Raw genomic sequence first — 13,525 nt, 5'->3', positions numbered from 1 at the left:
TTATTGTAATCTCAATAAATATATTTAGTTACCTATTTATGAAGTCTTAGGTATAGTGTGAAATAAATACTAAGCAGCTTTTCCGCACTGCTGCCAATAAACTAAGAATAGACATGATCTTCAAAAAGATTTAGAAATAAATCAGCATTCACAGAAGAAGAAGAATCCTACAAAATTAAAAGCCATGCTTAACCAATAATACCAACAATTCGCAAACAAAATATAAGGCTTTTGTTATTTTAAATTCCTATTACTTGCTTTTGATAAACTAAAGCACCAATATTAAACGCAATAAATTTTTCATCACTGTTTTAGATCTTCCTTTAGATCATCCCATGAAATAGGCCGAGGATATCCTGGACGAGGACTTTATTTAGAATTAGAGAGGGGAGCAGGTGGAGACTTTTCACCACCTTCTGATAATGTAATATTTGACAACCAATGCTATGCTACTACTCCTAGCTCAAGTAACGGAAATTCTGATCCAGAACAATCGTCACATCACTATGGCCGACATCGACATATGCACCCTCAGGTAAGTTTCAATTAGAATTAAAACCTTTGTTTGTTATATTGATATATTTTATATCGCTTCAATCGATCGTGCTTCGTACAAGATCCCGCCTTCACAAAACTAACCTGCTCCATTCTGCTCACGCCGAAAACAGCTCGTCTCATTCTGTTCATTCTTAAAATTTGTCAGTTACTTCCTAAACCTCTTGTGTGTAAATCAAAATTAATTACCATAATATAAAATGATTGTATGACAACATCTAAACACCCACTACGATGTAAAATCAAAATTGATGGTAAAATATTAAAGCAGAAAGCAAGGTTTACATATCTGGGAATAGATATGACTAGATAAGAAGATGTTGAAGAAGAAGTACGACAACAAAGCTTAAAAGCAAGTAAAGTGGCGGGATCTCTTAATGACATAATCTGGAAGAAAAAACACCTAAGACAAGACACAAAAACAAGAATTTATAAAGCAGCAATTAGAACTATATTAACATACACGGAGGAGACAAGACCTCACACATCTCAAACGAGAAGACTACTAGAAACAACAGAGATGAAAATACTGCGACGAACATGAGAGAAAAGTCTGTTGGATAGGGAAAGAAGCGAAAACAAAAAGAGCATGCAATATAGAAGACATAAATGGATGGAAAACAAAACGAAAACAAGAAAGGAACGAACACATTAGTAGAATGTCAGAGGATACGATACTACGAATAGCACAAGATAAGTCACCCAATGGATGAAGAAGTATTGGCAGACTAAGAAAAAGATGGTGCGATAATTTAAATAATTTAGAAGGCTAATATTGAAAAGAAACAGGCTTTAAAGTCTACATACAAGAAGGAAGAAAAAGAAAAAGAATATCAAATCCTCTGACAACATTCTCAAAGACATGAATAAATTATAAGTTATTACAGAATATAGTTTCGACAGAAAGAATTTATTTGCAATATCCAGCACCCAAGAATCACAGCCAGCTATAATAAATATACTCGCCGATTTTATTACCAGTAGATCAAAAAACATATCCCAAATTTTACCTAAAAGATTCTATAAATTCTCAAAATCGTTAATTTAATCATATCTTGCAATTGTGTAAAACCTTCACCTCTAGGCTCTTACGGTAAACGCCATATATCCCACAGGCTTCATCTGCTCTAGCTTAGCTTTATCAAATCTATACAATTATAAAATCGAATAAAGTGCCGGAGATAGTTGCCACTAGTACAAATTATACCAAATAATCAAAAGTAAAGAGCTCCTTTCAACCAATCTAGAAACCCTACAGGACTTTTCCAACAATGCGCGGAAAATTTGAATACATACCCTACTATAAAAATTCGATAATTCGAAAACAAAACTCATACCACTACACTTTTTATCTGTTAGAGTGGCTCGAAATCTTACTCAAAAATACACACACAACTCCCAAACACCTCCAGGAAAATCCTCATATTCTCACAGCTGGAGTCGACAAAGAATTGGCCACGATTATAAGAATTCTATTCTTATAATTTCCATTCATGATATAGTCGCAGACTATGATCGCTCGTAATAATAATAATAGCCAGAATCAAGCACTATATCCACAAAGTGCATGAGAGTTTTTATAGCCTCTTCCAGGTCCCAAAATTAAATAATGCGCCAAAGGTGTTAATAGAAATGCTTAAAAAGCATACATTCTACTCGTAACATAGAATGCTTACAAAAGATCCCAATTTGTCTCCACTAGTGGCAATATCACAAATCTCTCACGATTAACACCCCAAGATGCCAGAATTGAAATGAGATTATCCTTCTTCCTCACCAAGTTTGCATGTACAAGAAGTCTTCATAGCCAAATCCAGCCCGCTACTACGACTAAACAGTCTCCTTTTTACGATATCTCTTTGAAAATGGTTCACGGCAAGACAATGTTTCAATATAACTCTTTAATTCTCTCTAACGACCTCATTAATAAATGCAATGATGTCGCAGCAAAATTAGATAATTATTTATCCACATATATCCTGACCCATTTCCACAAGAAAGTTCGACATATCTGAAGAGGAGTGTATTGTTTAGTGTTGATTTACAGTGTTGACTGAACTTTAGTTTTGGTTTAATTAATTAGGAAAAGCCAAAATAACCTTTTTCTGTTAATTCAAAAGACTGCCTTCTAGCGGCGTTTCTGAAACTGATATTGCCGTATAACTTAGCAATATTTAAATATCATTATCAAGTTCAGTATCATTATCGAATAAAACTGCCTAAAATACGAAACAGCAACCGTTCTATTGACAAGGTAGATATATGAATCAGTTCAAATGGTTTTTGTCATTATGCGATGAATATTCTCTACTCCATTTGGTTCTTACATCAATCTTCTTTAAGATTTCTGCAATGCTCCAATTTTAACATTACTTGTATTTAAAATTTTTCTTGTGATTGATCGTTGACTTAAAATTTAGTAGTTTTCATCTATTATTATTATTTTTTTAATTCTTATTACGTTTTTTTTATATTTATTTTATAACTATACTGTATTGTCTTCTTTCCATATCTCTTACCAGAGAACATTTATTTCATCCATTGTTTCATACAGATATTCCCAATTTTCACCAATAGGTGTTGGAAATACAGTCATTTCTACTGATATTTTCTTGTGGTTTTCTGTTAAACGCAAAGTTTTTGTTCCATATATTAAACGTTTTTCATTAAGAGATTTATGTATATTATATTCCCGCGTAGTACCTATTTCGTTACTCCAAAACCATGTGGAAAACCAGAAAAATCAAATAGTATGCTCAAGTGGCTGCAACACAAATTTGTATCTCTATTTTCCAGATGAATGTTCAATAGTTCTCTTCCTATGCTACGATATTTCGTCATCTTTTTTTGTTAACTTCTAATTTTTATCATTTATACTATTTTTCCAGTTTTGCAGTTGTATAGTATAGTATTTATAAACTATCATACGCCTTGGGGGACGTAATATAACAAAAATTTGAGAACTGACCGCACTGAAAAGAAGACCGCCCGCTCGCTTTATTGTATAGACCCAAGACTTTTCACCACAGGGGGTGGGTGACCGGTTGTAAGTAGGTATAAAGCTCAACTCTAGTACAAGATGACGTTTAGAATATTCTTCGTGAATGGATTTTGTTTTCGTAAAGAAAGATATTTTTGAAATAGAAATTCCACTGAATTTAACCGTTAGGATTTTCGAGGATAAGCCTTAAAAGGACCGTGATATAACAATCAAAAGTAACATCACAGAAATAAAATAAATATTTCAAGGTATTCTTAACTGGAAGTAGAGTAGGATATCTTATAAATCATTGTTTTTCTTTTCGGAAAACAACTGCAGCCTTTCTGCAGTACAGCAGTCAATTGACTTATGGTATATCTTTTATTCTTGTAATCTTCTGACTCAGCTTTTAGTGTTAACAACTACTTCCAATTACTTTACTTTCTCACCCAAGCACGGTGGCGATTTACTTAAATTAGAACTTAAAAAAATTACTGGTGTTTACCGGAATCGAACCCAGGCCGCCACGTTTCATAAGCTAGCACCTAGTCACTGAGGTATGGATGAAAGAAAAAATATTACTAACATACCAAATATATTCGCACTTATGACGTTTGCACCAATTAAATAAATATTTTTCAGTTATTTATTATTAATTTTATAAATATTATGTTTCCTAACTTTTCCTGTATATTGCAGAATGCTAATACAACCCCAACCCCCGGATCTCCAACCAGCAGACTTCTCCTAGAATATGAGATGCATCTTAGAAACACGTTAGCTAAAGGAATGGATGCCGAAAGTTACAGCTTGCACACCTTTGAAGCTTTATTAACTCAAAGCATGGAGAATCTTGGTACGTGAAAATCACTTGTATCTATTTCTGGTTAAATCAGTAACTATTATTGTAATGTCTACATAAAGAAAAATTGATAAATCATGCTAATAATTATAATTTCCAAAACTAATAACAAAAACCGGCAGTGTTAGTGTAAAATCTGGTCTGAATGGTACGAAGGTACGCTAATTTAAGTAATTAGATGATTCTAAATGAAATTTGCATTAGGATTTTTATAAATCTATTATGCATATTATCTTAGAGTAAAACCAATGTCGTCGTAGAGCTACTGGTTTTGTTTGATCAACTATAGACTTTAAGGAACGTTTATAGAATATTCTGAATCTAATAATAGATTTTAGGTCACTAGATTAGTGACACAGAAATAGCTGGTAAGTGGAAGACGAGACTATTCACGAAACACTAGATCCATTACAAGAAATAAAATTCCAAATATACATAGCAAGAGCAGCATTTATAAAGATTAAACAATTTCTTTGTTTTTAAGCAGCCTTAATCTAAGGGTCCGAATAAGGAAACCATGTGGAAAATGTATATACAGAAATATTTCAGAATAGAAAGTAAAATACTGTTTAAATGGAAATAAGCCACAATTAAAGGTTAAAGTACGTTTATTGACGTTTCAATTTCCACTTCGGAAATCGTTCTTAAAATACAAACATTAGTAAATTAAACAAATTTTGTTTTTTTTTGTTACTTGGTGAAAAATTCTTCTAATAATTTAATTTTATCTGACTTATTTATATTGACAATTCAGACATACATTATATATTTTAAAGTAGACGACTTTTAAATGATATTGCCAATATTGTTGAGTTGCGTTCCTGGGACGACTTTAGATGTAAGATAGTTCATTCGATTACTTCCACACTGACGTCACAAGCTCCTCCCATTGGCCAACGAGAACGAAGCCTCCTCCACTGACGTCGCAATGACCGGTCCGCTAAGATAGCCGCCGCTTCTTCTTCTTTTCGGTCCGTCTAGTCTTCTTGGAGTATGGGACACTTGAGACCACCCCTTCAATTCTACTCTGACGTCACAAGCTCCGTCCATTGGCCAATGAGAACGAAGCCACGTCCACCGACGTCACAAAGACTGGCACGCCAAGATGACCCGCCGCTTCTTCTTCTTTTGGGTCCGTCTATTCTTCTTGGTTTTCGGCTGTTATCTGTCAATTCTTTTTCTTTTCCGTAGCTAATGTGAATTATTCTTCTTTTCGGTCTGTTAATTTTTCTTCTTTTCGGTGTTTTCTCGGTCAATTCTCCTTTTTATCACCAACTGTTAACTGTTATTTTAGTTGTCAAATCTCATTCTTTTCTTCGAGCCACCTGTCTTTTTATTTTCGATTTGTTAATTGTCTTTCTTATCTGCAGCCGTCCGCTGTCATTTTAATTATCAAATATTCCTCTTTGGGTCGACTGTCAATTCTTCTTCAGAGTATGGGACACTTGAAAGACACTTCCACTCTGACGTCACAAACTTCGCTCATTGGCCAATAAGAATGAAGCCCCGTCCATCGACGTCACAAAGACTGGCCCCGCCAAGATGGCCGCCGCTTCTTCTTCTTTTTGGTCCTTAATTCTTCTTGTTTTTGGCTTCCAACTGTCAATTATTCTTCTTTTTCATGGCCAATGTCAATTATTCTTCTTTTTGATCTGTCAATTTTTCTTCTTTCTGGTGTAGCAAATTGTTTTTTGTATCAGCAATACATTGATCAAAAGATATCGAATTTGTATCGTCGAGTTGATACACATTTTCTTTAAAATTGGTTTCGCGTGCATAGCTGACATTCAAAATCGCCGGTCGTTTCAAAAGTTGTTTCTGAGAGAAAGAATAATTCTATATAAAAAGTGCTAATAAATATTTTTGTTTAAAATTATCTCAGCTACATTTTTTATTAGAAATATTTTTTTTTACGACGTACAGATTTTTGTTAAATCGATTTTTTCGGTTTTTACCAATACGAGGGGCGTTTTAGAGGAAAGCCGGGAGGTGAAATAGTAAACTTTTTTGCATCTATTTTGCGGTCCCAAAATTGACATTATTGGAAAAATTTTTATATATATAATTTTTAGAGGTTCAGTAGTATTTTCTTCCCTGACGAAAAATAACTACGTCTATAACTTTATTATTTTAATTTCCAAATCAGGAACCATTATCAATATGACATTACGTGCAAGAGAAATAGAAATGTTAAGAATAAGTATTGTTTTGTATAGAACTTAATAGGTCGCTGGTTAAATGATATTAGATAAATAATAATAAAGAAAGAATGCAATATTTTGTTTGTAAATAAATTAGCGAAAAATAGCAAATACATCTGTGAATAAATTATGATATTAACTAGCCTTACTCATTATTGTTGTCTGTACAAAGAATATACCTTTTGAAATATTAATGTCGAAAGATTCTTAGCCAGTGGAATCTCGTTGGTGCCACGTCGGGACCGCGAGGCTCGTTAGCTCGAGAACCAAAAAACTCGGTGTGTTTCGTTCGCTGCTTAGAGATGAAGTGTCGTCTTGAGATCGTCAGAAACCACCCTCTGTCCACGCTTCGAGGTGGTCGGTAGCAAGAGGGTATACCCATAAATCACTCTATTGTATTGCGATTTTGAGTGGCGATAATTTAAGTTAATTGTCACGGTAATACGATACTTTACTCTTGTGTGTATTGGCGACACAAAAATAACAAAAGAAGTCAAATTCTCCGTACTTAAAACATAATAAATGAGATAGCCAGTTTAACAATTCGATTTTACGAAATAACAGGAAGCAATATATTTTAACAAAGTCGTTAGAACACAATATTGAATTAGATCAAAATATAGTACAGCAAAAGAAAAATATTAAATGTAAAACATGAAAATCAATACCCTACACTTTCCCAAACAATTATGATAGTAAAATAATAAATAAAAGTTTTTTAATTAATACAAAAGAATTATTCTAGAATTAACGTATTAATGTTTATTTTTTAAAATTAACAAATAGTTCCTGATTTAACAAATTTTCCAATTAATATTTAACCTTTTGTATGACTCACACCTCTATGTCTACTTTCACCTTTATCTCACGACTTTTATTGTATTCTCACGAAAATCACCCTTTTTATTATGATAAACGGGTCAGTTGATCAAACAAAAGGGAAAACAGCCAGCTTGTTACTAATCGTAAGTACGTTTTAGAATTTGCAGAAAGTTTACCAGGATCTACCCAAAGAAGTCCTTATCCCTCTAGAAAACGTAAGTTACCTCTCGACGAAATTATTATTTGATTGGGTTTTACTAATTTGTGTTTTGTACATATTAAAATAAAATTTGTATCTTTGTAAAGGTAAGGTAATAGTCAATTGATTATTTTATTATTCTCTTTCTTTGAATGGAGGAATTAGGCCAAATATCGCAAAAGATTGACCCAACGAATTTAGTTATCGTATAAAAAATTTTAGCCTTTTAAAACAATTGGTTTTAAGTTCAGAGATTTAATTCTTCTAATTCAATCTGGAGTCTAATATCAATCCGAGAATTTTACAGTGATTAACAACAGAAAGTGGAGAATTGTTGAATAAAATTTGGGATAATGGAGTGGAGGTCCTTCTGGAAAATTTAATTTATTTGGTTTTGCTCTGAGAGTGTGATATTCCTAGTTCTTTAGATCTATCTTAAAGTAGATTTACTGCACTCGTATAAGTTTACATGTGGTGGGGACAGATTTACAATGGCAATAAATGATTAGCTCATCAGCATAGTGAACATATTTGATATAAGCAGGAAAGGACCTGCAAATTTCGTTGAATGCAAGAATGAATACAGTTGAACTTAATACAGATCCTTGAGGGATACCTTGATTTTGAGAAAGAGATTGAGAAGGTTTACCATTGGCAAGGACTTTAAAGTTTCTTCCAGTTAAACACTTTTTTACAAATGAGAAAATATTACCGTCCTAATTATAGTATGAGAGTTTGGCAATTATTGCTCTTCTTAAGATTGAATTAAATGCCCATTCAATGTCAAATATGGTTGCTACTACATCTTGTTGATTGTTGGTTGCTTGAGAAATGTGTGTTTGAAGAAGAACAAGGTTATTAGGAGCAGACCGATGCCGTCGGAAGCCGGAATAAGCGTCGGGAACAATATTATGTTTTTTAAGGAACCAAGTGAGTCTTTTGCTGAAAATAAATATTATTTAAACTTTGTATTTTCAAGCGTAGGAAAAACTATTGCTTGTGATTTGGATGAAAATTTAGGTATATTTTCATTCGTGATAGTTGCAAAAGATTGTTTCATATTTGTATTTGGTGAATGTTTCTCCAGTTCTTGTTCAGGGTCCAAAGAGACGAAAAATTATCCATTTTTAATTATTATCATTAGAGATAATAAATTTTAAAAACTTAGTCCGGTCCTGTCCCATTTTTTACCAGAACTCATAAATGGTAGCAGTAAAAAGTTGTTACTTTATAACCAAAAATTGATTCTTGTTTCTTCTTCAAGTGCCATCTTCGTTCCGAAGGTTGGTGATCATCAGGGCTATACGTATTTTCGAAACTGCTGACCGAAACAATTCGTTGCTGCTACAGCTATACCACTCCCGTAGATTCTTTAGCCAGGAGTTTCGTCTTCTTCCTATGGACCTTTTTCCTGCTATTTTCCCTTGCATAATTATTCGAAGCAGTTCATATCTTTCGCCTCTTGTAATGTGTCCCAAGTATTGCAGTTTTCGTTTTTTGATCGTAAATATGACTTCCTTTTCTTTATTCATTCTTCTCAAGACCTCGACATTTGTGACTCTCTCGGTCCATGATATTCTCAGGATTCTGCGATACATCCACAGTTCAAATGCCTCTAATTTTTTGGTATCAATCTTTTTCAACGTCCATGACTCCATTCCGTAGAACAGCACAGAAAGTACGTAACATCTCATCAGGCGAAGTTTCATTTCAAGGCTCAAATCTCTTCCGCAGAACACTCTCTTCATTTTAGTGAATATGGATCTGGCTTTTTCTATTCTTATTTTGATTTCTGCTGAGCTATCGTTGTCTTCATTTATAAAAGTGCCTAAATATTTGTATTTGCTAACTCGATCGATAATTTCATTGTGTAAATATAAATTTTGGACATTTTGTGTTGATTTCGATATTACCATAAATTTAGTTTTCTTTATGTTCAAAGATAGTCCATATTCTTCGCTGCAGTCTGCTATCTTATTCACCAATGTCTGTAGCTCTTCAAGTGTTTCTGCGATCAGAACGGTGTCGTCGGCAAATCTCAGATTGTTTAATCTAACACCATTTATTTTAATACCTACGGATTGCTCAGAGAGTGTTCTATTCATTACGTCTTCGGAATAGAGATTAAACAGGGTTGGTGACAGTATACACCCTTGTCTCACACCTCGCTTTATTTCGATTTCTTCAGTGGTATTATTCTCTACTTTCACTACTGCTTTCTGATTGTAGTACATATTTGCTATTAGTCGGATGTCTCGTTTATCTAAATTCTTTTCTGTCAGTCTTTTTCTATCATCCAGTGCTGTAATTTTTCATATTCCTTGTCGTAGGCATCTCTCGACTTATGTGGTACTAACTTCTGCGTAGCTTTTTCCACTTTTTTTTTTTAATTTGGTTAGAGATCTTAAAAATATCTTGCATTTTCACGGTTCTAGTTTGACATGTCTGATTCTTGTTTACGTGGATTTAATTTAAATGTTGATTATTTGGATTAAATAAATATTTGTACTTACAGATTTTATACTTGCGGTGAGGAAAATCACTTAGATTCCATTACATAACTTTATTTAGTCTGATTCCTATAAATGCTCTTTCTTTTATTGCATTTGCCAAAAATTTTCTTATAATTTTCTTTTAAATTATATAGAAACAGGTAAATGCATATCTATAATAAATAACTAATTAATGGATACATTTGTAAATATGTAAATATTGTATATTTTTTTATGTCATACTAGTTTATTATTGTGTTTTTATCGCTTAGTTACCAACTACGTAATAGTGTACTTTATGCCATCGCGTGCATAAAGTGTACTTTATGGCCCACGCGGGCGTAAAGATACAAATAAAAAGATAACTTATTAGAAACATCTTTATTTAACTACATTTCAAATTGGTTATGTTAATATTCTTATATACGATTAAAGTCTTCTTTACCATTGAATATTTGGACCACAGGGAACTCGGAGAAAATGTTTCGGCGAGATCGGCAAAGTATACAAGTAGCACAGTTTCACTAATGTGTTCTACATGTTTTTCTATCATCCAGTGCTGTAATTTTTCATATTCCTTGTCGTAGGCATCTCTCGACTTATGTGGTACTAACTTCTGCGTTGCTTTTTCCACTTTTTTTTTTAATTTGGTTAGAGATCTTAAAAATATCTTGCATTTTCACGGTTCTAGTTTGACATGTTTGACAGCATTTCCGTAGCGTAGCAACATAACACGGACGGTAAAATATCTACTATATACTTATAGTAAATATATTGTCAAAATGAAATCGAATTTTTGGATTTTTTTGTACATATTTATTTGTAGATGCAGTAACGAACTAGTGTGACATAAAAGTTTGTATGCACCGCGGGTATTAATAGATGTATATGCATTCTAGCGACTTACAAACCCTCGGGCCTGTGGCCCTCGGGTTTGTAACATCATCGCCCTCTAGGCATAAACATCTATTTAATACCCTTGGTACATAAATAACTATTAATATCTTTTTGACAATACTTCAACATTGCACTTTATTTTCACGTCTTTTTTTCCTAGGACCATCATCCAGTGCTTCCATGAACAAATCATCTACTTTGCCGCTATCTCACCGACTTAATGCGAATAACAGAGATAGAGTAGATAGAGATAGAGATGGTTACTACAGCGATAGAAATGAACTTTTAAGAGAGCGGGAAAAAGAGAGAGAAAGAGAACGTGGATATCTTAGCGACCATAATTCCAGGTTTGAACTTTTTATTTTTAAGCGGTAGACAAATTATTTTGATTTATTTACACAACAACAGTGAAAAATATTTTGTAATAGATTTATGAAAAAACGTTTTATTTGACAAATGATATGTGGTGATGTGCTTATAATTTAAATGATAATGTGTGTTCATATGATATGAAATTTGCAATATATCAGTTCTTTGTATTTAGTGAATATAATTTCGATGGTGACACGCCTTAACCATCTTAAGAACCATTTTATGATTTACATCTTATAAGCCTTCAAATATGATTAAATTTCTGGAGAAAACTACATAAACGTTGCCATTGAATGGACAGTGCATTAGGAATTTAATAAATTCGAGCCACTAATATAGCTGTTAAATGACATTTGCATCGTGACAAATATAAAAGCGAAATTGGAAAAAGAAAGATAAATAAAATTGATAAAGTCGTTGTCAAGTTTCATTTGTATATACACTCACCGACACGAAAAGCGGAGCACTTGCATTTTTAAAATAAAAACTTAAAATTGTAATTTTCTTTTATTATTTTAATAACGTAGGGGAGACCGGGGTTTGTTAACTTATTTTTTCAATAATTAATTTTTACTGATTTACTTTTTCCATTATTCAAGTATGTGATCTGGTTCTATACTCCTTCAGGTATTGTACATACATGTTCAATTTATTCGAGTTCTCTGTAGAGCAAGATTCAAACAAATTTTGACTGCCCTACCAAATAAGTCAAGTAGCCCCGGGTGCGGGTTTAGTTGACTAACGACCTGGGATTAGTTGACTCAATATTTTCTTAGTGATATCATAAGGGTAATAATAGTGACACAATTCAAAAACAAATGAAGATTCAATTTTTCACGTTTATGTTAACCATTGACATTAAGAAAATCTAACAATTAAAAATGAAACTTACAAATCATCATCTGAATTGCAGTTGATGCATATGAAAAAAGTGATATTAGTTTTGTTCGTGCATCTGATGTAAGCCCATCTGCTATAGTGGGTACATTACACCTAGTCATCACCTCTAGTGCTATTTCAATAGGGTCCTTCGCATACTAAGCACTTAGTTTTACTCTCACATTCCGAGGATCTAAGGACATGATGAGCTGCAGGCGTAGATGAAATCGGGCTTTCCTCCTGGAAAAGAAATTTTCGACCGTCTCTAATTTTGGTGTTTTTGATGTCTTTCTTTTGGTTGCATGTTTTTATTTTATGTAAACATTTATTTTCTTTCTCATTCTGCATTTCTTCCATGAGAGCGTCTTTTTTTATCGATCGGTTAAAATAGCAGTTTGTCTGTCAGTTTGAAGTTTGTCGAAGATTTGGTTTTGAAAACGGACCTATTTCTGTAAACGAAAGCAATATCGAACTTGCAGGTTCTATTTTTCTCGATGCGACTGTGTTTGCAGACAATTTGTGGTTGACATCTGGAAAATGTTCTATAATTTTCGGTAAATTCTCCATAATTTTAGCTTGCCCCACTGTTGAAATTTTTCTAGTGGTTTTGGTAGCGTTTTCTTCTTCATTTCCTGGTATAGGCCTGTCTGTCAGATATGATGGCAAGAAGTCACTCTCTGTTAAGATACCCTCATTTAGAGGACATATAACTGTTTTACTGAACTCATTCATTATACTCTTTGGCGTAGCAGCTAGAGGCAGATTAATTTTGCAATGCCAGGAAGGTCATATATGGAAAATGCCTTACCTGGATTGTTCAGCATCCAGTTATACATAGCTGGATTGTAGTATTTTTTTAGGGATCCGTAAACACTCCTATATAGAGGCTGCAATTTATGCGAGCAGTGCCGAGGAAAAGATAAAACTGTTACTCCATTGTTCTTACAAATATTTAACGCCTCTATAGACAGATAAAATTCAAGGTTGTAAAGTAGCAAAAATATAGGGCGATCCTTTTTCCAAAAATGTTGTTTTTTCATCCACCCTGATGGATCTGCATCGCCTAGGCTTCCGACAGATGCATCTGTAATAAAGTGGTCCCTGTAGTTTATCCTCGGGAGAATGAAGAACACAGAAGAACAGTATTATCACTTGCTAAAACTGCAATAGTAAGGATTAAAAGAATTTATCTTTCTGTGGACGTGAGTTCTGCCTATTTGCTTAAAGCCACGTCGTGCCACTATTCTATCCGGCTTCTAAACATAC

At 33.4% G+C, this 13,525-nt stretch overlaps 1 protein-coding gene across 1 annotated transcript in view; it reads left to right on the top strand.

The window, feature by feature from the left end:
• The window catches only part of LOC140446636 (protein still life, isoform SIF type 1-like), a 246,305-nt gene that overhangs the window by 214,237 nt on the left and 18,543 nt on the right, over positions 1-13,525 (top strand). The window contains exons 11-14 of the mRNA XM_072539222.1: positions 316-535; positions 4,235-4,391; positions 7,579-7,635; positions 11,169-11,355. Coding sequence (XP_072395323.1) covers positions 316-535; positions 4,235-4,391; positions 7,579-7,635; positions 11,169-11,355 — 621 coding nt within the window. The remainder of the gene's footprint in view (positions 1-315; positions 536-4,234; positions 4,392-7,578; positions 7,636-11,168; positions 11,356-13,525) is intronic.

Source organism: Diabrotica undecimpunctata, chromosome 7 (genome assembly GCF_040954645.1).
Source record: "Diabrotica undecimpunctata isolate CICGRU chromosome 7, icDiaUnde3, whole genome shotgun sequence".
Lineage (NCBI taxonomy): Eukaryota > Metazoa > Arthropoda > Insecta > Coleoptera > Chrysomelidae > Diabrotica > Diabrotica undecimpunctata.
The sequence above is the reverse complement of the archived record's forward strand: the minus strand, read 5'-3'. Positions and strand labels throughout refer to the sequence as shown.